The sequence below is a fragment of the Rhinopithecus roxellana genome, chromosome 6 (genome assembly GCF_007565055.1).
Source record: "Rhinopithecus roxellana isolate Shanxi Qingling chromosome 6, ASM756505v1, whole genome shotgun sequence".
In the NCBI taxonomy this organism is placed as follows: domain Eukaryota; kingdom Metazoa; phylum Chordata; class Mammalia; order Primates; family Cercopithecidae; genus Rhinopithecus; species Rhinopithecus roxellana.
This window is the reverse complement of record NC_044554.1, coordinates 55,578,358-55,604,434: the sequence shown is the minus strand read 5'-3', so window position 1 is coordinate 55,604,434 and position 26,077 is coordinate 55,578,358. Positions and strand designations below refer to the sequence as shown.

Here is a 26,077-nt window from a genome sequence, read left to right as displayed (position 1 = left end):
AGTGATCTGGCCACCTGAACTCCCAAAGTGCTGGGATTACAGGTGTGAGCCACCGTACCCAGCCAGTAACAGTATTTTTAAGTTGAGGCTGCTTCTTGAACACTTGCATAGCTAAGTGCTACAAGAAATGCCATCATATATCACATGTGCCATGAGTACAAAAAGAAAACAATTCCTTTTATGTGCTTCTATAGGTGCAGAAAGCCAAATGAATTCTTAATATGGTTGCTGAGCAAATACGAATTCTTAACACAAAGGTAAAAAGCTGTTTAAAACTAAACCAGCTGAAAACCATTTCATGTCTGATAAGGTTATTAAATACAGAAGAAGCAGGCCTAAGACTGTGAGCTCTCTGCCTATACATAGTAAAAACTTTTAGCTTCTGCATATCTTCTTAACAAACTATCTAAAAGTGACCTAACAACATAGACTATAGTGCAGTTTCAGAGATTTTTTTCACTTAGTATTTCATAGATTTCTGGAAAATCCATGGTCCATTTAACTCTAACATTTCTAGGATAAATTTGATGAACCATATACAACTACTGACATTCCATGTTTTGTAAAATATAACCTCAGCAATTGTGTATTTAACTTAACAGAAGGTAAAGGCAGGGAGGGCAGGCAGCATGAGGAATGAGTCAGGAGTTTCACTAAATGCAAAATGTAAACAAAGAAAGACATGTAACTAAAAAACACCTCTGGAAAATAATCTAGGAAAAATTCTGGGGGAAGTCTGGATTCTGGGAGAGAAGGAAGGAGAGGACAGAGTGGATTTTTTATCCCAGCTTCAAACTGAGACCCAGATGCCAAAAGCTGGAATACTCTGAGAGCACTATCTAATCCTGTTCATCAACATGTGCCACCACAGAGAGAGAACAGTAAGTGTTGGTAGTGAGTGAGGGCACCTGTGTTGCTAGCTATTCTAGGGACTTCTGCATAAATGCATGGCAAAGCATGCCCTTGCTTTACAGGCACCACAAGGAAGCCAGCCACTCAGTGCAAATAGATAACCATGCATGACAGGCCACAAACGGGAGAAGCACTTTTGAGAGTCCCTCACTGTGACAGAGAATGACACAAGGCTAAGCCCTGAAATGGCCTTAGGCATACAGCATGATATATAGGAAATATTCAAAAGATGCCAAAACTTCCGTTCATTATCCATCCCCTTCTTCAACCCCACAGACACTTAATCACTAGTTGGAGTGAGAGACACTATATAATGAATATGCATTCTAAATATCTAGTCATTATTACCTTACCTCAAGTCAGTTTATTAAAATGCCTAAGAAAGGAAAACTCCAGGAGGGATACCACGTGTTTAAGGGTAGAAAGAGTGGGTCAGGCTATGTCTGGACAATAGGATGCTGCCCAGAAAGCCAATGCTGAGTTGAAGCACCAGAGTATACAGGACCCCAAAATAGGAACATCAGGAAGGGAACAATTCGCTGGCAGGCAGAAAGAGATGCAATGTGGATAGAGGCCAGCTACTGACCAGCTCTGCCAACCAGGCGCGACTGGAGAAACCAACACTCTCCAAGCGACCTAAGTAAAGAGCAGGCTAACTATGTGCTTCCCTGAAACAAAACAAACAAAAACACATTTACCTGAACACAGTTTACCACCCTAGAATCCCTCTCAATGATTTTCTGAGAGTCCCAGTAAATATATTCTCAAGTGGTCAGTGAAGAAGAATCATCTATCTCATGTACAGTAATAACTACTAAAAGAAGGGTATGGAACTGTACAATAAACAAGGGGAAAAAACTCTATATGTTCCCATGAGAGAAACCAAGGAACTGCTGAGTCTCCCGGACTTTTTTCCTCTTCCCAACACAGTGAGGTTCCCAGACCATGCACATGCTCTGCACTCTCCTCTCCAAGGTCTTCGTGTTAAGCAAGGTAGGCCATGAGCAGACTCACTCATTAAGTAAAGGCATGGATGTTCTCCTCTTGCTCTTCTGTACCATGTTGGCCTGATTCCTCAGGGAGATCCGAATCATAGCTGGGGCCAACCTACAGGGCTCCCCATCCACTTGCATGGGGATGGATTTGTAAGTTAGAAGCATGACTTCTCGACACTGGTGTAGCCTCTCTCCATGGCCCCCAACTTGCAGGGCTGCCTATAAAAACAAGAGTCAAAGGGAAGCAAGGAGTTAGTTCTCATCATTTAAGAAAGCTGGAGGCCAGGCGTGGTGGCTCATACCTGTAATCCCAGCACTTTGGGAGGCCGAGGCAGGTGGATCACCTGAGGTCAGGAGTTCGAGAGCAGCCTGGCCAACATGGCGAGACCCCGTCTCTGCTAAAAATACAAAAAACAAAAAAAAAGCTGGGCATGGTGGCGGGTGCCTGTAGTCCCAGCCACTTAGGAGGCTGAGGCTGGAGAATCCGTTGAACCCGGGAGGCGGAGGTTGCAGTGAGCCGAGGTCATGCCACTGCACTCCAGCATGGGCAATAGAGCGAGACTCCATCTCAAAAATAAAAAAGAAAAAGAAAGCTGGAAATCCCAAGTCCATTGTACATAACCAAGGAGTCTGTAATAAACATAGCAAAATTGGTAAAATTAACCACTACCATAGTAGGAAACCTGGATAAACTATTAATACAAATAAACTGAATATTCACAATTATGACGAGCTTTACCATAAATCCCTATTAACTACCAACTCTTTGCTCTTACATGTTTCAAATCTAAATTTAAGCATGTTAGTTTAATACAAAGGTTTTTCTTCGTGTTATCTATTCTCATTAAACAGCCAATATGAAGGAGATAAAGCAGGTAGTTTATTAACCTCTAAATTGTATTTACCTAATACTTAAATATGCAGCACATTGTTGATGACTTTTCATGTTTAGATAGGTGTTTGCTTTTTATCTGAACTTCCTCAAGCTATTTCTAACCTGTATAAGATCTACAAAATGCAAAATAACATCAATTACTTAATTTAAAATATTCCGGAAAGCAAAGCAGCTTTGAGGATCAAAATGAAAGACAGTAAGAACTCAGCTCATCATGGTAGCCACAGAATGGAGTTTCAAGATGATATTAAAAGTCTTGTTAAGGAGCAACACATTTATATAACCTCTTCTGACTTAGTAAAAAAAAAAAAAAAATGTATTTAGTATTATTTATCCTTTTAGGAAATAAAAGAAAAATCACACATTTTTGTTGTATAATATACATAGAGCACACAAATTTTATTATACAGCTTAATAAATATTTTATACACACATGTGAACCTCCATCGAGACCAAGTTTTGGAAAAAATGTATAACACCCAAAAAGTTCCCACATGCCCCTTCCTAGTCTATTACACTTCTCCCGCCAACTGACTGGTGAGCAAGAAAGCAGAGGAGAATGCTGTGAGAAGTTACTAAAATTCTTTTTGCCTTATAACCTGATGTAAGTTTACTCTTTTTATTTTGTAGTCTTGAGTAGGCCTAACGACAGATAAAATGTAAAACCTGCCTGATAAGAAGGTATTCCTCTGAGTTTAACCGGACTGAAAATTGCTTGAATACCTTCCAACCTCTTGGTATTGGAAGTCATACACAGTAGTCTAGACCACTTTTAAGCCATCTTCTCACCCTCAAAAACAAAACAACAGCAAATATTACAAAGAAGTAGAGTTAATAACTGTCAATGCCACCCCTACTGGCATTTCACAATCAATCCAAGATGATTGCACAGACACAGGAGGAACTACTGTAATTAGCTTTTCAGGGTAGAGACATTTCCATTATTGTTAGCACAGTCACATTAAATTATTTTGGGAACAAACTAGAGTATAACTAATTTTTTACAACTTGTTAGAAATACATATTTTTCATGTCTCGGATTGGTCTAGGCTTAGCATCTTATAAGGCAGAGGCCCTAAGAGCCCTAATAGAAAGCCCCAAGGCTTTCCAGAATGAATCATTTACTATTAGTAATACTTTGATTTATTAGTGACAACCACTCTCTATTTAACCTAGCACGTGTTAGTCTTGTGAGAACTTCAGATATTGCCTTTCTGGTAGCCTGTGACTTGAGAGGAAATAAGACAGTCCCTGACCTAATGCATCCACTGCCATTTATTGCCCCAAGACCATAGCTCTCCTTTGCACTGCAACTATGTCTTGAGATTGTCCATCTTTTCACACTATACTCTTCCCTGGACCCCTCAACCCCTCTCAAAGCATATCCTCCTCCTTACTGCTCAAGTCCTTATTCTACTTGCTGTCAGATGGAAATAACAGGAAATCATGGGTTGGAGGAAGGGTGAAGCAAGAGCAAATCTTACTCTCCTTTCCTTCCTCACCACCACTATCAGCCCCAGCCTCATTCCTGGAACAAAGGACCCAAAGGAAAAAAATCTGTGACATGGAAATCCAACACAAGAGATCATCAACAACCCTAAAGTCTGCTTGTGTTTTAAAGACTAACAAGGTAAACAAACCTCTGTAAGACTAAACAAAAAAGAATAGAAAACATAAAACTATTTTCTCTCTCTCTCTTTTTTTTTTTTTTTTTTTTTTTTTGACAATCTCACTCTGTTGCCAGGCTGGAGTGCAGCAGCGCAATCTTAGCTTACTGCAGCCTCCACCTCCCGAGTTCAAGCAATTCCCCCTGACTCAGCCTCCTGAGTAGCTGGGACTACAGGCGCATGCCACCATGCCTGGCTAATTTTTTGTATTGTAGTAAGATGGGGTTTCACCATGTTGGCCAGGATGGTCTCAATCTTCTGACCTCATGATCCTCCTGCCTTGGCCTCCCAAAGTGCTGGGATTACAGGCGTGAGCCACTGTGCCTGGCCAAAATTATTTTCTTTATTAAAAATAAGAAAGGGCCAGGTGCAGTGGCTCACACCTGTATCCCAGCACTTTGGGAGACCAAGGTGGGAGGACTGCATGAGGCCAGAAGTTCAAGACCAGCCAGGGCAACATAGTCAGACTCCATCTCTACAAAAAATTTAAAAATCAGCTGAGGATGGTGGTGCATGCCTGTAGTCCCAGCTACTTGGGAGGCTTAGGGAGGAGGATCTTCTGAGCCCAGGAGTTCAAGGCCGCAGTGAGCTATGATCATGCCACTGTACTCCATCCTGGCAATAGAGCAAGACCCTGTATCTAAAAAATAAAATTAAATAAATAAAATAAGGAGATAGCTAAAGAGATAATAGAGTTTTGAAAATCATGCAAGAATTTTATGAAAACAATAAATCGAAAAACCTAGATAAGAAAGAAATTTCTGGGAAAAATATAACTTGCAAAATTTGGTATAATAAATACAGAAATTAAATAGATTAGGGCTATTTTAAAAATTGAAAGAGTTATCAAAAAATCTTCCTCATTTTATCTTCCTCCCTACCCCTTCCCCAAAAATGTCAAAAAGGCTAGATGTTATTCAAATGTTAAGGAAAGACGGTGTCTATTTAGTACAAGTTGCTTTAGAAAATATGATGCTATAGCTTTTAAGGTAACAAAACTAGACAAAAGCAGTAGAAGAAAACAAAAAATTTTAGCCTAAATTATATTCATAATCATAAATGCAAAAATCATTTTAAAAAATCTAATTGCCACCAGTGGTCTCTTTCATAGAAGTTAAAGTTATTATGGTTTATTTTTAAGAATCAAGAAATTAAGAATTACTCAACATCAGAAAATACATCATTGTAATTTCAGTATATTAATGGTTTAAACGAGAAAAACCATTTTATCATCTCAAAAGATTAAGCAAAAAAAAAAAAAAAATGATGTTCAATGCCTTTTATGATAAAAATGAATTTCACAGAAAACTAGGAGTAGAAAATAGCTTTTGTCACTGATAAAGATCACCTACCAAGATATCTAGAAGAAAATATTATTCACAATAAAAAAAAATTAGAAGCATTCCTTTCAAGAAAAAAGTTATCCATTAGCAACAAAAGTTTTCAGCATAATACTGGAAGTACTGACCAACACAATGAGACAAAGAAATAAAATTAGAAAAAAAAAATAAACGAAAAAATGTAAACTTACTAATATTTCTACTGATATCATCCCATACATAAAAATTCCAAGAAAATTCACAGGCCAAGTGTTAAAACTCCTAAGAAAGACTGGCTGATATACTGTCATCTTAAAAAATCAATAGTATTCTACTACTGTAGCATTAAATAAACAAAAATACAATATAATATAAAATGCCATTTACAATATCAACAAAAACAATACATGCAGACTTTTATGCAGAAAATTTTAAAATTTTATTGAAGGATGTAAGGAAAGAAATAAATGGAGAGGCATGTTATATTCATGGACAGAATAATTCAATACTTCAATAATGTTAATTTTCCAAAATTAACATACCAATTCAATGTAATTCAAATTAAAATAAGAGAAATACTATTTTGAGGAATCTTGTTGTCATGTTAATTTCCTGTCAACTTTCTAAGCCACAGTAACCAGATATTTGGTCAAACACTCTAGATGCTTCTATGAAAGTATTTTTTTTAATGAGATGAACACTGAAGTCAGTAGACTTTGAGTAAAGCAAACATGAGTGGGCCTCATCCAATCTGCTGAAGACTCTAAAAAGAAAAAAGAAGAACCTTCCCAGAACAAGGAGGAATTTGACCATCAGCGTGCCTTTGGACTTGGGCTTCAACATCAACTGCTCCCTGGGTCTCTAGCCTGTCAGCCTACCCTGCAAATTGGTGCAAATTGGGACTTGCCAGCCTCCAATTCACAATTCACATGAGATTAAAATAAATCTCAATCTCTCTCCCTCACTCACACACACTCTTTTGTTCTGTTTCTTTGGAGAATTTTGACTAATATACTTGTAAAAATGACTCCATAATTAATTTTGAAGGATAAAGATCCACAAATAACTAAGGATAGTTGGAAAGAACAGGGGCAATGGATAGCAGACTGTCCCTGTTAGATACCAAGATATACAACACTTAAAGATGCAGTCATTAAAATAGTGAAAGTCAGTGGAAATGAATACAGAGAACAGAACAGACTCAAAGATATGAGTACATGAACCATGGTGATGTGGCGTTATAAATTATTGAAGAAATGATGGATAATTTAGCCAATGAGGCTGGGAATATTTCTCACTATACTCACTATATAGAGAAAAATAAAATCAGTATTCTACCTCACATCATACACAAAGGAACAAGAAATAAAAATACAAATATAAATATTAGTGGGCTGAAAGAGAGGAGAGAGTTAAGTATTTCTTCCCATCTCTTTTTCTCAATCAGTGTCTGGCAATAGCTAATAATTCCTTGAGCTTCCATTTCCTACTGAGAAGCACTCTCTCTAGGCCAACCCAATCCTGTGGCTCCAGCTCAGACAGGCAGTCCTCACAGAGGCTCCAACTCTCCTGGAGGGATTCCCTTCTCCAGAGTTCTAGTTCTGCCATGTGACCCTCCCAGCATGCCCATCAACAGATCTCTCAGGTGGCCACTTCTCCCAAGTTCCACCTCTGTTTTATAGCCTGAGCTCCCTGATGCTAATAACACCATCTTCTCCCACTGCCCCTCTAGCCCTAGGGATCATTTATGGATTGTTAATTGCTAGGCAGGAATCTAGACCCAACATGGCGGCGTTACCCGGCGTAGCAGGCCCTTTATTCGAGACTTCCCTTCCTCTTTGAACACACCCGCAGACTTGCATACATCAGAGGTTCCGGCTGGACAACCACACTCCCCCATGACCTGCAGCTCACCTGCATTCCACAAGTTCATAAACAGCAGTTTCGGTTGACAGTTTCCAAAGACCCCTTCCTCATGACCCTTACTGGACTCCTGCCCTAGTAGTTTCAAGACCCCCCAGGCTCTGTTTGTACAACCAGCTTCCCTATCTCTTGGGCTATAAAAAAGCCCCTACCCTCCTCCCTCAGCGCGACTTCCTCGGCCCGCACCTTTGGACGGAGGAACCTCGCCCATGAGTCCTAATAAAGGCTATTCTCACTGCCATTTGCCTTGTGTCTTCGTTCCCGGTTCGGCTCCTCTTTTCAATTCTTCTAACATCCCATAACTAGCCTCCTGTACTAAATAGCCTCAATGGATCTATCTCCTATTGAATTTTTTCCTCTTTGATATACTCAGCTAGTCACCAAAATGAGAAATTTACTTACATAATTTGCAGTGGCACCAATATCAGCTAATTCATAGTTTTCAACACATTTTACAAGCTATTTTACTGTCAGGAACCTCTATCATTAAGATTTTTTTCATTTTATCAATAATTAAGATTTCTAGGCACTGGTGTGTTTGTTTTATTTTATTTATTAAATTATTTTTGAGATGGAGGCTCACTCTGCTGCCCAGGCTGGAGTGCAGTGGCACGATCTCGGCTGACTACAGCCTCCATCTCCAAAGCAATTCTCCTGCCTCAGCCTCCTGAGTAGCTGGGACTACAGGTGCATACCACCATGGGCAGCTAATTTTGTTTTGTAATTTTAGTAGAGACAGGGTTTCGCCATGTTGGCCAGGCTGGTCTCAAACTCCTGACCTCAGGTGATCCACCCGCCTTGGCATCCCAAAGTGCTGGGATTATAGGCCTGAGCCACTGCACCCAGCCCACCGGTGTGTTTTAAAGTTCCATGGTAAAACATGCTGCACGGAACCTAAATGCTATTAGTAGTGGTGGTATTAATTATTGTCCACATGAATAAATATTTATAGCAAAAATAATTCCATACATTCAGTTTCCTCATATGTAAAGTAATTACAATATGCTGCTACAATCACTTTCAGAACTAGCATTTTATGATTCTAGGTTGTACCTACAATTCTATAATTTCATGTTCTCAAATTCCACCTCCTCCCATCGACAGCCCTGTTTCTTTCATGACTATGTAAGTGATGTAGTATTGTCCAGCCACTCTAAAGTGCTGGAGAGTAAAAAGGAAAGCACTGCATTTGAAAAACCTCCCTTCTGCAAATTTAAAAAATAGTAGCAATTATTGCATACTTACCATAAGTCAAAAATTTTTCTATGAAAAAGTCTTGCAAAAATCTCAACACTCTCATTGGGATTACTTATATACATGTGTTTTTTTCATTTTTGTTTAATGAAAGTAGATTCTAGTCACTACCAAAGTGAGTTCATGAGAAGCAGGGAAAAAAGAAGCCACTTTTGTGGACCTGTCCAGTTTTACAACTGTTAGTGAGATGTAGACTCATATTCATGATGAGGTTTGGGGAAAAAATCATTTGTATGCTTTAAAGGTAGTTATACAGACAATCATTCCTCTAAAATCTGCAATATCCTGACAATATAGTGACAGAATCAACAAAATGTACTGGAGCAATGGAATAAAATAGATTTGGAGAATTCTGGAACAAAAGAAATATACCCTATCCGTCTTTTAATAGTGGTCCAGTAGTGTTCGTCCCTTATATAAGACTGATTTTTTTGTCTTGTGGAGCAGGAAGTGGAGAACTAAGTGGAATGTAATGCTAAGACAGTACATACTAAGTCACAACGAAACACAGTCCAGACCCACATACGATGTATCATCCACTAGGACAAGACAAGCAAAAAAGCAAGAAAACATCATCCATAATAAAGGGGAAAAAACAAAATTATTGCTGGGTGAACTTAAGAGCAAATTGAAAGCTGCAGGAAAAAAGAGGCCAGTGAAGATAAAAGTAGACGAATAGAAATTACCAGATCTGAAAAACAGAGACAGAAACGTTTTATTTTATTTCATGACCTGTGAGACAATAACAAGCAATCTAAAATACATTTCATAAAATCCCAGAAGGAGAGAAAGGGAAAATGGAGCAGAAAATACATAAATAAAAATATTCCTAGTTTGTTGGGGAAAACAAATAAACCTTTAGGTCCAAGGAGACCAGTGAACCTAAAACAGGATAAATGCAAAGAAAACCACTGTGGTGGGCAGAACAGTGCTCACCACTATAACCACCAAAAAAGATGCCCATGTTCTAACCCCCAGGAACCACACAAACCTCATGGAGCAAAAGGGCCTTTTCAGGTGTAAGTAAACTAAGGTTGTGGAGATAGGAGAATTATTCTGGATTGTCTTAGTGGACCCAATGCAGTCTCAATGGTCCTTATAAAGAAAAATTAGGGGCTAGAGAATGAAAGTCAGAGAGGACAATGCAAGAATAGAAACAGATGCTGGAGTGACACAGGACTGTAAGCCAAAGAATGTGGGCAGCCTCCAGTACCTGAAAAAGACAAGGAAACTAATTCTTCCATAGAATCTCCAGAGGGAACGCAGCCCTACAAACCCATGTTAGACTTCTGATCTCCACGAATTTAAAATAATAAATATGTGTTGTCTTAAGCCACTGTTGTAGTCATTTGTTGTCAGCAGCAATAAGAAAGTAATATAGCTACAAAGAGGTTTAAAACTAAAGAGAAACTAGTACAATCACCATGGATAGCAATATGGAGGTTCCTCAAAAAACAACAAATAGAAGTATCATATGATCCAGCAACTGCAATACTGGGCATTTATCCAATAGAAAGGAAACCAGTATATTGAAGAGACATCTGTACCCCCATGTTTATTGCAGCACTGCTCCAATAGCCAAGATATGGAATCTGCCTAGGTGTCCAACAACAAAAAATTTAAAAAATGTAGCATGTATACACAATGGAATATTATTCAGCCATTAAAAAGAATGAAAGCCTGTGGCAGCATGGATGAAACTGGAGAACATTATGTTAAATAATACAAGATAGGAAGAGCACGTTAACCACCACACATTCTCATTAACTTGTGGAAGCTAGAAAAAGTTGATCTCATATAAGTAAAAAGTAGAACTGAGGATACTAGAGGCTAGAAAGGGTGAAGGAAAGGGAGGGATAGGACGAAACTTGTTAAAGGATACAAAATTAAAACAAGATAGAGGAAATAAATTTTAGTGTTCTATACCACTGTAGGATGACTATAGTTGACAGTAACATCTAGTTTCAAAACACTAGAAGGAGGATGTTAAATGTTCCCAACACAAAGAAATGACAAATGTTTGAGATGATCGATATGCTAATTATCCTGATTGGATCACTGTACATTATATGTATTGAAGCATCATTATGTATTCCATGAATATGTACAATTATTACTTATAAATTAAAAATTCGATTTTTAAAAAACAACAAATAGAAAGTCTCAAGAACAGGGGAAAAAAGACACACTATATACAAAGGACTAATGATACAAATGACAGCTGACTTTTCATTATAAAATATGGAGGCCAGAAGAAAACAAACAACTATTTAAAGAGCTAAAGCAAGACAGACAAAAACAAACCTGTCAGTCCAGAATTCAGAATTCTATATCTACAAAAACATAATTCAAAGAATGAGGATAAAATAAAGACATTTTCAGAAAAATAAAATTTAAAAGTATTTGTTGCCAACAGAACTTCACTGTAAGAAATGTTAGAGGAAATCATTGAAATTAAAGCAAAATGATGCCCGATGGAAACTTGGATCAACGTGGATCAACAGGAAGGAATGAATAACACTGGAAAGGGAAACACGTGGGTAACAAAGAACTTCCTATTTGTCTTTCATCTCTCAATTTCTTTAAAAGTAACAATTGTTCAAAGCAAATATATTAATGTTGATTTGTGGGGCTCACATGGAATGTAAAAGATATATGGAAATAAGAGTATAAGGTAATGCTGGGCACAGTGGCTCACGCCTGTAATCCCAACACTTTGGGAGGACGAAGTGGGCAGATTACCTGAGGTCAGGAGTTCGAGACCAGCCTGGCCAACATGGTGAAACCTCATCTCTACTAAAAATACAAAAATTAGCTGGCCCTTGTGGCAGGCACGTATAATCCCAGCTATTCAGGAAGTTGAGGCAGGAGAATCACTTGAACCTAGGAGACAGAGGTTGCAGTGAGCCAAGATCATGGAACTGCACTCCAGTCTGGGCAACAAGAGCAAAACTCCATATCAAAGAATAAAAAAGAGCACAAGGTAAGAAAGAGAAAAAGGATTATGAGGAAAAGATAAGTAAATTGATATATTACTTGTATCCAGAATGGAGGCAGGATCCTACAGACAGTAAAATGTTGATAGCATTGTAAACATAAACTCAACAATTTAGACAAAATAATGAACAAGTTTCATGAAATATTTAATAAAGTTGACTCAAGAAGAAATTGAAAATATGAATAATTCTATATCTCTACTTGCCTTAAAGAAATCTCAAAGCCAGAGTATATTAGGAAATTCTATGAAATATATAATGAAAAAGAAAATAGTACCAGTCTTCACAAATTCTTTCAGAAAATAGAAGAGAATGTCATTTCCTGTCTCAGATTCCAAGGCCAGTAGAACCTTTATATCAAAACCCAATCAAGATGTGCAAGAAAAGAAATTTATTTATCGCTCTCCCTCATAATCATAGTCACAAAAATGCTTAACAAAATATCAGTAAACTGTATCTAGCAATTTAACAATGATAAGAAATCAAGACTAAGAGGGGCTTATCCCAGAAATGCAAGATTAGTATAAGATTTTTAAAAATTAATGAAATTAGTGATATAAACAAAATAAAGGGGAAAATTGCATGTCAATTTCACAGATACAAAAAACCTTTGATAAAATACACCCCTCATTTGTGATCAAAAGTTCTCAGGAAAGTAGGAATTAAGTAGAAATTCCTTAATCATATAAAGGACACTAATAAAAATACTACAATTAAGCATATTTATGAAAAATATGGAATGTTTTCCCATGCAATCAGGAAAAATACAAACATGTGCATTCTTACCATTTTTATTCAACATCTTAGTGAACATCCAAGTAAAAGAAATTTTAAAGAATTTTCTAGGGTGGCATGAAAATTTTTTAAATAAAAAATAAAAAAGGCAAGGCATGTAAGGCAACAGTAAAACTCTATTTCAAACAATATAATTGTGTATCAGAAAAACCTAAGGAATCTAGTAAAAAAAAAAAAAACCAAACTACTGGATCTAATAAGTGAATTTAGCAAAGTTATGAGACAAGGTCAATAAACAAATATGTATGTATATATAGACACACATATAGTCATTTCTATATACTAGCAATAATAATTAAATGTAAAATTTAAATTACTATTTAAAATAGCATTAAAAAATACTTAGAAATAATTAGAAATTTAACAATAGGTGTGCAAAAAACTGAAAATTGCACCAAAGCTATAAAACATTGTTGATGGATATTAAATACCCAAATAAATGGAGAAATATACCATGTTCATGGATTGGAACATTCATATTGTTAATATTCCAATTCCTCCCAAAATTATCTAAAACTTAAATGTAATTCCATTAAAATCCTAATTTTTTGCAGATTATAACAGATTCTAAGCAAATGCCAAAAGACCTAGAATAAGGAAAGCACTGTTAGAACAACAAAGTGATTCATATTACCAGATTGAAGGGTTACCATACAGCTAATTAAGACAGTGTAGTATTGGCAATGAGGATAAACAAATCAATGGAACAGAATAGAACCTAGGCACCAAGCAAAAGCACCAAAGCAATGTTACAAAAAAGGAAAGTTGATTCAACAAATAGTGCTGGAAAAAAACTGAATAAATGCATTTTTATGAATGAGTATACATCTTACACAATACACAAAAATTAATTTGAGCTGAATCATAAACTTACATATAAAAGCCAAACTTATAAATCTTCAAGAAGAAAACATAGGAGAATGGCCTCCCAGTCTTTCTGGGAGTAATCAAAGATTTCTTAGGAAGCACACAAAAAGCTCTAAAACAAATTAAGCCTTTTTCATAAAACTGGATGTTTAAAACTTATGCTCATCAAAACAAACACTAAAAACACAAAAAGGAAAAGTATAAACAAAAAGAATATATTTTTAATAAATAAATCTGTCAGAAGACTTGTATCCAGAATATATCTCTTCTTTTTCAACAATAAAAGATAAACAGCCCATTAAAATATGCAAAAAAAAAAAAAAAAAAAAAAAACCCCACACATTTAACTTCCTTTAAAAAAAGACAAAATGGTAACAATAAAAATAAACTTATCTTTACTCTCGAATGTTGTTTGTAAGGACAAAATTGTCTGTTCCAGAATTTTATCTGCATAAAACATACATAATTCCTTGATTTCCTTCCAGGGATGGAAGTTTATTTTCGTCCCTGTTCCATCAAGTATAATATTTAAACATAATTTATGTCTCTATCCATTAACACATTTTAAACATCTGTTGGGTATTTAAATCACTTCTCTGAGCACAAGGGCCCTCCCTCGTGCCACCTGGAATGCAGCTGGTTGGCCTTCAGCTACCCCCGACGCCTTGCGGGGCTCCCACCACCCCCACCGCCACAGTCATGGCTGGCCGCAGGAACTCTGTATAGTAAATCACTTCTCATCCAGGAACTCTTTTTTTTTTTTTTTTTTTTGAGACGGAGTCTCGCTCTGTCGCCCGGGCTGGAGTGCAGTGGCCAGATCTCAGCTCACTGCAAGCTCCGCCTCCCGGGTTCACGCCATTCTCCTGCCTCAGCCTCCCGAGTAGCTGGGACTACAGGCGCCCGCCATCTCGCCGGCTAGTTTTTTGTATTTTTAGTAGAGACGGGGTTTCACCATGTTAGCCAGGATGGTCTCGATCTCCTGACCTCGTGATCCGCCCGTCTCGGCCTCCCAAAGTGCTGGGATTACAGGCTTGAGCCACCGCGCCCGGCCCTCATCCAGGAACTCTATATGACTCTCTTGGGCAAGTAAACAGTATGAAATTTCTAAAAAATAATTCTATAATTTTTATTAAGAGGCTTCAAAATGCTTATGTCATTGTAATTTCTTTAGGATTTGGCCTAAGAAAATAATGTGAAATGTGAAGAGAGGTTTACAAACAATTATGTTAATTACAGGATTATCTGTAATATAAAACATCAGAAACCTAAAAGCTTCATAAAGGAAACTTTGCATAAAATAATTATTACATAAATTACGATATATTTATACAATAAAAGTAGGTAGCCATTTTTAGTATGGGTTTTCCTTATAATATGGTTTCATGTATTTTTAAAAATGTAAAAATAAAGCAATTAGAAACATCAAATATAGTTATTTATGAGTCATAAAATTGTAACTGATATTTTACTTTAGTTCTTATGTATATTATCGAAATAAGCAAACATTTAATATTACCTTTTTTCTTAAAACAAAGATATATAGTAAGTGTAAAACTTCAACTCTGAAAATTTCTCCACGTACTTTTTGCTCACTGAATAACCTCTTGCTTTCCTAATTCATAACTATAAAGAAACTTATACAGTTTAATTTCAATTAACAAAAAGAAAGCTGGACATGCCTTCTTTAAAGTTTACGAGACTGAAATCTTTGGATTTCATGCTGAATGGCAAATTAGGTTCCCAATTCCTCTAACTGAATAATGCTTTGAACTGTCTTGAGAAGTTTAAATTACTTAGAAGCAAACTCAACATGAAAGGACCTTAGAAACAATAATGGCAGAAAATTGTGGCAGAAATAAATACAAATTACAATGTCTGATTATGGTTTGTGTAAAATCCAAAAAGGTAATCAGGTTACCCAGCACCCAAAGAAGAATCATCTTAATTAGTAGGAATGTATTTCAACCAGTAAAATGAATTGAAGACTTCTACTTTGAAATTTGCAATTACAAGATAAAGAGTCTAAAAGAAACAGCCTTTTTTTCCCATTCCAGTAATTCTATTTCAAAGCTCTCTTATTAAAGTGCCACTCTGAATTTTCAATTTTTTGGATTTTACTTAAATCATAAGCAATATACAAATATATTTATAAGTGTATTCCATGATTTTTAAAGTTTATAGCCTTTAATTACTACACACATCAATTTCTAATAAAAATAGTTTGTTTCTAAAAAGCTTAACCTGCTGGTTATGTTTTTAGTTACATAGCAGCTATATTAAATATGCAAAAATATATACACATATACCCAAATAACTACATTTGTCTGTTCACATAATCATCTTAAACAAATGTTTGAGTTTTCAAATAAATTACCTTCTTAGAAATACAATCAATACACTAGTTCAAGAAATGTGAAATTGAAGACTGCAAATTAGATCACTTCATCCTGAATGAAAAAAATTACAATGCTGTACTGCTATATGAGTAGCAAGTAGTAAGATAAAATGTGTCTGAAAATAGAGAAATATATGCCAGTATACATTTAGAGGGCATAGAATGTTCAAAACCATACGGTTTAAACTCCATTCAATTCTGCTTTTCTTAGATAGGATTCTCTTTCTTGGAAGCAATTAGAGTCACTGGAATCTGAGATTCAATCATGCATTTGATGCTAGTTGATGATGTATATGGATTACCTTATTCACATGATGTAAAGAGAAAAAAATAATTGACCTAATTTTAGTATTCCATTTCCTTTTTTGCCAACTCCCATCTGCGATTATTTCTCTTTTTCCTACAAATGACAGAAGAATAATAAAAAGGATCTGGCAGAACCCCTCCCTCTCCAAAACAATCTCTCCAACCTGAAAAGATCTTCTAAACTCTAGACATATATTTCAAATTGCCCATTTCTATATTTCCTTAAATGTCTTATAGAGATTTTGAATTTAAAATAGGTAAAACACAGTGTATTTCTTTTGAGATATTCTCTCTTTTATGTTTTCTATCTCATTTAATGCATTTATCCTTTACCTAGCTATCTAAGATAGCCTCCTGGAATTTGGGTATACTCTTCCCTTTGTACCCTTCACAATACATCACTAGGTCCAAACAACTCTCTTGAACTCACCACCCTCCCTGTCTTCACTGCCACTTTCTTACTTCAGGCTTGCAGGCCTTCTCTCTCTCTCTTTTTTTTTTTTTTTTTTTTTTTTTTTTTTTTTTCGAGACGGAGTTTCGCTCTTGTTGCCCAGACTAGGGTTCAATGGCATGATCTTGGCTCACTGCAACCTCCTGCATCCTGGGTTCAAGTGATTCTCCTGCCTCAGCCTCCCAAATATCTGGGATTATAAGTGACCACCACCATGCCTGGCTCATTTTTTGTATTTTTAGTAGAGATGGGGTTTCACCATGTTGGCCAGGCTGGTCTCAAACTCCTGACCTCAGGTGATCTGCCCACCTCAGCCTCCCAAAGTGCTGGGATTACAGGCAGGAGCCACCATACCTGGCCAGGCCTTCTCATTTTTGTACCTGGACTCACAGGACAGCATTCTGACTTGTCTACCTGCCTCCAGTTGTAAATTCTGGTTGTCTTCTACAATGTCATCCACATAATCTTGTTTTTTTTTTTTTTGAGACAGTCTCACTCTGTCACCTAGGCTAGAGTGCAGTGGCACGATCTCAGCTCACTGCAAGCTCCACTTGGCGGGTTCATGCCATTCTCCTGCCTCAGCCTCCTGAGTAGCTGGGACTACAGGTGCCTGCCACCACGCCCAGCTAATTTTTTGTATTTTTTAGTAGAGATGGGGTTTCACCATGTTAACCAGGATGGTCTCGATCTCCTGACCTCGTGATCCGCCCACCTCGGCCTCCCAAAGTGCTGGGATTACAGGTGTGAGCCACCGCGCTTGACCCACATAATCTTTCTAAAGCACAAGTCTGACCCTGTTTTACTCCATCTCTTTTAGCCTCCCCACTGACAGTTTAAAGAACTCTATCTCTGCCCTTTCTCCACATCCACGGCTTCATTGACTCTGTGTCATTACTCGGAGCCGCTACTGGAACCCTCTCCTAGGATACGGTGGTCTCTTAAGCTAATTCCCTGATGGTCACGTTCACTTGGCAATTCCACTCCCAGGGACTCCTTCCTACTCTAAGAAACTATTGCTGACATCCCCATTTTACAAACACTGTTCTGATTTCAATTCTTTCCACTCTCACCCCAGTCTTTCTCCTAGAATTTACTGCCTCAGATTATGATGGCTTGTTTACTCCTTTGTCCCCCTGATAACACCAAGCTATGAACACCCTGAGGACAGGGCTTTTCTTTTGGTTCACTTCTTAACAGTTTTACCTAGCAGCATCCCACTTAGGGATGCAGAATTTGTAGATTCAGTGAGTGTTCAATAAATGAGTATGATTGATACTAAAGGAATGAAAGCAGAGAGACAGTTGAACTAAGTATTACCTTGAATTTTTAAAAAATCCTATTAATTAGACATCATCACTAGCACTCAAACTTTCCATATGCTGAGAGGACCTTTTATGACCCAGACCAGGAAGGTACACAGTGTTACTTCACTGTATTCAACTCATCCAAGTAGTCACAAGCCCAACCAAATACTAGGGGAAGCTAAATCCCAGTCTTTGATGGGATTATTGTTCAAAAACTGAAGGCCATTGAAAACCAGAGTCATCATTAGAGGATGCTAGTGAACTAACTCAGTATTTTGAAAATGTATAAGGAAAGAAAAAGAATCACTTATTGAGCCTTTCCTACACAAACTGTATGACTAAGTAATCGAATAGTAAGTGAAGTGAAATTTCTCTTCATAGAAATATTTCAAGTAGTAAATGAAGAAGGATAGAATTAGAATATCAGGCCGGGCATGGTGGCTCATGCCTGTAATCCAAGCATTTTGGGAGGCCGAGGCAGGTGGATTACTTGAGGTCAGGAGTTTGAGACCAGTCTGACCAATATGGTGAAACCCCATCTCTAACAAAAATACAAAATTAGCCGGATGTGGTGGTGGCAGGTGCCTGTAATCCCAGCTACTTCGGAGGCTGAGGCAGGAAAATCGCTTGAACCTGGAAGCCAGAGGTTACAGTGAGCCAAGATTGCACCATTGCACTCCAGCCTGGGCAACAAGAGCAAAACTCCATCTCAATAAATAAAGAAAGAATTAGAATATCACTATTTTGCAACCCTTAATGATTGCTAGATCCAGACATTGACCATCAATATCAGTCAACATTAAAAAAGGAGATAGAAAGCCGAACATTACATATTCTTTTTAGAAAAAGAAAACACTGCTTACAAAGTAGATTTGGGGGAAAATATATGTAGTGTATGCAGATCCAACTATTAAGTAGAGAAAAAAAGAAAGAAGCACATTTTAATAAATGGCTCAGGGATCCTATAAGCAAAATTCAGACTCAGAAACTTGACAGGACAAATGACCAGTTTCTTCCATAAATAAATGGGGAAGAGTTGGAGGGGAAACTACAGAGAGTTTAAAGTCATATCAACCAACCACAATGTGTAAATTTTATTTGGATTCTGACTCAAAGAAACTGCATAAGAAAATAAGTGGCATTTGTGAGACAACTGAAAATTCAAGCTCTGAGTAAATATTTACTGATATTCAGGCAGCATTAGTTTCATTTTTTAAAATAATATAATGTCATTGTGCTTGTGTTTATAAAAGAAAGTATCTTTTTTTTTTTTTTTTTTTTTTTTTTTTTCTTGAGACGGAGTCTCGCTCTGTCGCCCGGGCTGGAGTGCAGTGGCCGGATCTCAGCTCACTGCAAGCTCCGCCTCCCGGGTTTACGCCATTCTCCTGCCTCAGCCTCCCGTAGCTGGGACTACAGGCGCCCGCCACCTCGCCTGGCTAGTTTTTTGTATTTTTTAGTAGAGACGAGGTTTCACAGTGTTAGCCAGGATGGTCTCGATCTCCTGACCTCGTGATCCACCCGTCTCGGCCTCCCAAAGTGCTGGGATTACAGGCTTGAGCCACCGCGCCCGGCCAAAAGAAAGTATCTTTTAAAAGACCATTTTGAATTATTGATGGATAAAATGATGTATATGCTATGCATAAGAGGTATATATGACATATATTATATACACGTAATGTCTAGGATTTGCTCCAGAATAATATAACGGAAGAGGTTTTAGGTGGGACAAATACAAGATTGTCCATGAATTGAAAATTATAAAAGCTGAGTAATGACACTTGGGAGTATGTTGTATTATTTTGTCTATTTTTACTCTGAAACCTTCCCATATGAATATTTATTTTTTAAAAAATGTTGCTAACTCCTCAAGAATGCTGAATGAAGTAGATGCTCCTAGATCAGTGCTGTGATGCACTCTATGATCTGGCCCTTACCCATGCCTTTAGGAACACCTGCGATCACTCTCTCTTTTCACCTACATTTAAACCACATGAAACTACTTATAGTTGCCACAAAGCACTAAAATTCCTCCTGCTTTTGTAAATGTTCCTTTTTCCAGAATGTCAAGTTCCATTCTTCTTCTCCTGGTAAAATTCAGTCAGTCACATCACGCATTGCCAACTGCATGCCGCAGGCTACCTGTTGTGGACTGGCCACCCACAATGAAGTGATGGATATCCACCATTTGCTGCCCCGGCTGCCTCTCCAGCCTTTCCTGCCCTCTTTTCTGCTCTGTGAGGCTGACCTATTTGGACTGCATCAGTGGCTCCCATGTCTTCTGGTTTCCGATTCGACTTCTCCATAAAGACCCACCAGCAGAAGATCTAGAGGTCAAGGTGCAGAGGGAAGTCGCTGTACTTATGTCCCCAGCTTGCTCCCTGCCAGGTAAGCACAGGTTGGTTGCTTCCTCTCTGCAAATATCACTCCTATCAGGTAACCCTTTCCAGGTAGTTCTCTTTCTGGTACTGGTGATTGTTTCTTTTCCTTTTCATCTTCAGCTCAAGAATTGGTTTCTTATAAACCTAGTGCACTATTTGTGAAAGAGCCCTCCATTTAACTCTCCACTAATTACCCAGTTTTGGTATTGCTCCTGTATAATTAGTGTAATATTCTAATTATTATACTAAATATACGAATTAGTATAATAAAAATTATACTAATTATATAATTGTTAGGGAAAAAAAAAACACCCAAACCAGAAAAGACTACAAAAAGAGCAAGACACAGATATAGTCTGAGAAAACACAAAAGAAACAGTTGAAGTAGATTTCAGAGAGAGTGCACATGTGCAATGGCTTGGTGGTACGAAAGAAACAAGGGAGGGTTGATGCTGTGCTTCACTTGTCAGCTGCTTGAGCTAGAAAGCAAAGATGAGGGCAGGGAAGGCTAAAGAACCAGACAGAACCTCGACTTTACAGGTCAAGTAAGGACAGAGATTTTGATCCTAAGGTCAATTGGAAAATACTGAACATTCCCCTTGGCCTTCCAGGCCTAGGTAAGGGATCGTCACCTCGCAGACAATCCCTGAGAGCCTTCTACCACACAGTCAGAACTAGGTGGCTCTAGCATATGATAACCACTCAATAAATGTTCACTGGATCAGTGAAAAAAGAACAAGTAAACCACGAATGGACAGCTTAGAGAGTTTTTTCCATCATATATGGGCATGATTTTGTCATCTCCAAGAATTCTTTCCTGCATATATCCTTCCTGAACTTAATCCTATTTGCTCTTGGCTTGTATCTTCACTTGCAATAAACATAAAAAGCCCTGGAGAAAAGGAGCTATACGTGTGTTACAACGTTGGAAAGTAAGTCAACCCCAGTCCAATCTTTTCTACCATGACAACTATTTTATTCTAGAAATGAGTTAACAAGGGCCATCACAAAATCAGGTGATGAAAATTCTTGCCATAAGCACAATAGATTTTTCTGTTAAACTTCACTAATTCAAGGTGGTTAAGGCAGAGTATTTGGAATTCATAGGATGAGTAAAAAAGATGACTGCTTTGATTTGTTTAGAATAAGAAATGCAGCCTTCTTTCTTTCATGCATAAGGTACAGCATAAATCATGTGCCAACCAAAGGTGACAAGCAGAAGTTTTGTTTTCATTTGCATTACCAACTCAGTATGGCCCGATTTACACAAGAAGAAATGATAAGCATAATTTTAACTGGTCCCCACATCATTTAATAATAAGCAGGAATGCATGACTAAAACCTGCTTGAAAATATACTTACACTATAAATTTCCTTCCTTAATGCAAGCAAACAAAATTAAAATACAAGGTGATCTCAATATTGTGGCAACTGGGTATTCACTAGTATCACAATAATGATGTCTTTGTATATTCAGATAGTTTGTGATAATGGAGATGCTCATTTCATTCATAAGTAAGATGGATAGCCACAAGTTGCTACCGTTTCTTTTTTACCTAAACACAAAAGTCCTCAGTTAATCAAAAAAGTATAAAATGCTATGGCTTCTGTGCCAATGCTGGGATGTTTCTATGATGTAATTTTCTTTTTTCTTTTTTTTTTTCTTTTTCAGATGGAGTTTCACTCGCCACCCAGGCTGGAGTGCAATGGCACAATTTCAGCTCACTGCAACCTTTGCCTCCTGGGTTCAAGCAATTCTCCTGCATCAGCCTCCCAAGTAGCTGGAATTGCAGGCAGCACATCACACTCAGCTAATTTTTGTTTTTTAGTAGAGGCAGGTTTCATCATGTTGGTCAGGCTTGTCTGGAATTCTTGACCTCAGTTGATCCACCCACCTCGGCCTCCCTAAGTGCTGGGATTACAGGCATGAGCCACCACACCCAGCCTGGTGTAATGTTTTTAATTAGCATAAAAAGTTTTCATTCTGGTAGAAAATTATTCAGGAAAAATAAGAAGTGATACTCATTTATTCTTGAGGTTCAAACAAATATGCATCAGTTTCCTTAGTGACAGAAATGATGATTTTTTTCTTGTTTTTCCTAAGCAACTCTATAATTCATAAAATTTATAACTTGATAAAGCAGGAGAAAAAGTTAACTAAAGTCCTGTGAATTGAATAAACTCTGAGACTAAAATACATCTCATTTTAATAAAATAGTTGTTTTGCTCACCAAAGAGGCCATGGTAAATCCAATGACTTCAATATAACCATCATCATGACGTTGAGGTTCGAAATCGTGGTGATCTCCTGGGTTTCCCCAGGGCATTGTGCCAGCACAATATCTGCAAGAGAAGATGAAAGACAGAAGTAAATACGTCCCATCCTTCTCATGACTATCAGGAGGTGGTAGTTTGTAGTTACACCCAATGTTTATTAAACATAAAAACAGTTTTCCATTCTTGGTACACACCTTCCAATAGAAAAGAAAATGCACTTCTTATCATCTACAAAATACCAAGCTGTGAAAATGGGCCATAATTTTGCAACAAAAGTATCCTGGTATCCAACCTTCTCTTCATTCATTATTTATATTTCTCACTATGATTCTTATATGTCTGTTTTCTATGATATATCATGAATTGTCTATAGGTGGTTTCAGAATTTGGTCCTAAAGATGCCAGTAGAAAAGAGACAGGGAAATGAAGTGGGAAGCATTTGCCATTAATATATAAGCAAAATAAGAGGTACTCACAGGAGAAGGGAAAGGTAACTATGGAAGACAGTGAAGAAGAGATGAAATACAGATAAGAGATTAGAAAGAGAAGGGGAAACAAAAGAAATTGAAGAAATAGAGGAAGGAGAATACAGATGGGAAAGAGGGAGAAGCAAGAAAAGAGAGAAAAGAGGAAGGACAAGGGAAAGAATAATAAAGAAAGTAATAAATAATGCTTTCTGAGAATCAAGGCCTTCCACTTCAATTAAGCTGCAAATATTTCTGGAATAAAATTGTAACTGACTACATTGAGCACTGCCAGGAATAATCAGGAGACTATGATGTCTTTTCCTAGCCACAGATTTACATACAACTCTCATTTCAATTAAATTCAGTCTAAATACAACGTATTTGCAGATTTTGTGTCTGAATTGTTTGGCAGGCAAATAAATGGTTACAGATCCATCCCTTCCAAAATCTTGGCTTCAGGGCCTAGAACACAATTTATGCCACTGAGATAATATGTTTATTGAGTCTAGTTATCTTAAATATCCCTTCTCCTGAGGTGCATTAATAGCACCAAGGAGAGTTGACATCCTGGCTAGAAAAAAATATTCTAACTGATCCTATTTTTCAAAGCAATCATCTGGCAACAATTTTGAATGAATTCCACACTCGAATCAGACTGGATGGTTTAACAGTTTTTAGGAAACTGAGAACAAAAAATAAAAAAGTATTTCAATTCTCTCATTCTTAGAGGGGGAGAGAAGGGGAAGAACAGCAATTTAGAAATATATTAAGATGTTCCAGTCAAGAGGGGTGCCTGGGTTTCTTAAAGATGGGTAAGTACAGACAATGCATGCCACATGATGCACAAAACCACCAACCACAAAGAACACTGAATAAACCAAATCAGAGAATGAATTATCAGACCTAGAAATGTTTAATTATCCATTTAGATAACTGATCTTCATTGTTTACATCTGAAACTTTTCTGTTATGAAAACAGATAACCTCAAGTCAGAGTTCATGTCAAACCAAGGAAACAATACAAACAGAGCTTACCTGGGTATATTTAAAAATACTATACACTGGAACTTCAGTTCCTGAATCTTTGGGGTGAGATCTGTTCCATCACACTGAAACAATCAAAACAGAAAAGGGGTTTTGAAGTAGTCACAAGTCTAAAAAATTATCAGAGATAACTAGTTTGACAATAGTACACACCATGGTCTCTTTCTCCTTGCCCTATCTCTGCTTAAGTGAATGCCGGTCACGATGATTAAAAATATATTCTGGATGTAGCTTTACTGGACCAGGGTACAGAGCTTGGTTTTGTTTGCACTTAAGGCAAGAACAAAACCTCCATTTGATTTAAATGATTTTTTCTCTGGTCTCACAATCAAAGGAAATACTATCATTCCTATCAATGGATGATCATTAGTTATCTAGACTGATGGTGTCAATATTAAAAGATTTATGAATATGTAAAAGAATGAAAAGAAAAAAGCCTCAAGTTAAAGCAGTAGTGTTCATCACCATCATTATCTGATTCAAACAAGTCATAAATATAACGATTTATTTTCCCTGTTTTTGGAGACAATTTTTATTTTGAAAATGTCAAATATTTTGAAGACTTTTTAAAAAATCTATGTACCGCAAACTTTTGAAAAGGTATCTATTATACACTAGTATGATCTTCATTCGTGGTTTGTTCTTACAAATTTAATCTTGTACAGACTTGCCTAGGCTGAAGGGCAATGGTGCGATCTTGGCTCACTGCAACCTCCGCCTCCCAGGTTCAAGCGACTCTCCTGCCTCAGCCTCCCGAGTAGCTGGAATTACAGGTGCCCACCACCACGCCCGGCTAATTTTTTGTATTTTTTAAAAGAGACAGGGTTTCACTGTGTTAGCCAGGCTGGTCTCGAACTCCTGACCTCAGGTGATCCGCCCACCTTGGCCTCCCAAAGTGCTGGGATTACAGGTGTGAGCCACCGCGCCTGGCCATTCAGACTTTAGACTTCTAAGATTCACTGTTTTCCTGGAGTTTAGACCTGGGAATCAAGAGTCTCAGCCCAGCTTGGCCTCAACGACCCTCGAACATGGCTTCCGTGATCAGCTGGTGCTTTATCCTTTGATAAATCAAGGGAAAGTCTTTCCTGTTCCTTTCTCATTTCCCACTGGTGACAAAGGTCAAAAGAGAATAACTCTAGTCACAACTATCGACTTTCCGATGTCAAAGGTGTAAAGCCTGCTCTCATATTTGCTTTCGTCATACTCTTATCACAGAATTTCCCCATTACCTTCTCATTTGGAGAGAGGAGCAAAGCATCCCCTAGCTCCCTGCAAATTTTGAAAGAGTTCTTTAGGATCAGCTTCAATCTAAGTATAATGATTTTGCTAGCGGTCAAGTTGTCTCCAGCACCTGCGTTTTTTTCCCAGTTGATCTCAATACAGCCTAATTTTCATGAGTATTCTCAAAGAACTGTTTCCAAGAAATCTTAGAATTTTAAATAAACAAACTATTTTCAAACATAACTTAGTAATCAAATTCTAGACATTAAAGGTGTTTTTCTAGTACTCTACTAAGCAAACATCTTCCAACTTACTTAAGAACTTGAAATGAGTTTATAAATGACTATGCCAATGAATAAAAAAGTAGACACTGTAAATGTCAAAGTTGCATGTTGTAAGCAACTAAAACTTAAAACCTAGGATGTGATACATTAATAGTGTACAAAGCATTATGGTTGCATTGCAGAAAGATTATAATAAATATTATTGTGTTTAGAACAGAATTCATTTTTTAACTTTCTACTTTTTCCTTCTGGGCAACATGTTAGTGATTCTGGGAACGCATCAAATCATATGAAAATGTCTGATTAACACCATATACTGCTTTACAG

General features: G+C 37.4%; 1 protein-coding gene across 3 annotated transcripts in view; it reads right to left on the bottom strand.

Annotated features, from left to right (window-relative positions):
- The window catches only part of DGKI (diacylglycerol kinase iota), a 467,119-nt gene that overhangs the window by 164,104 nt on the left and 276,938 nt on the right, over positions 1–26,077 (bottom strand). For all 3 annotated transcript variants that reach the window (XM_030932674.1, XM_030932675.1, XM_030932676.1), the window contains exons 18-20: positions 24,237–24,310; positions 22,689–22,800; positions 1,927–2,126 (exon numbers count right to left, since the gene is read on the bottom strand). In XM_030932674.1, coding sequence (XP_030788534.1) covers positions 1,927–2,126; positions 22,689–22,800; positions 24,237–24,310 — 386 coding nt within the window. The remainder of the gene's footprint in view (positions 1–1,926; positions 2,127–22,688; positions 22,801–24,236; positions 24,311–26,077) is intronic.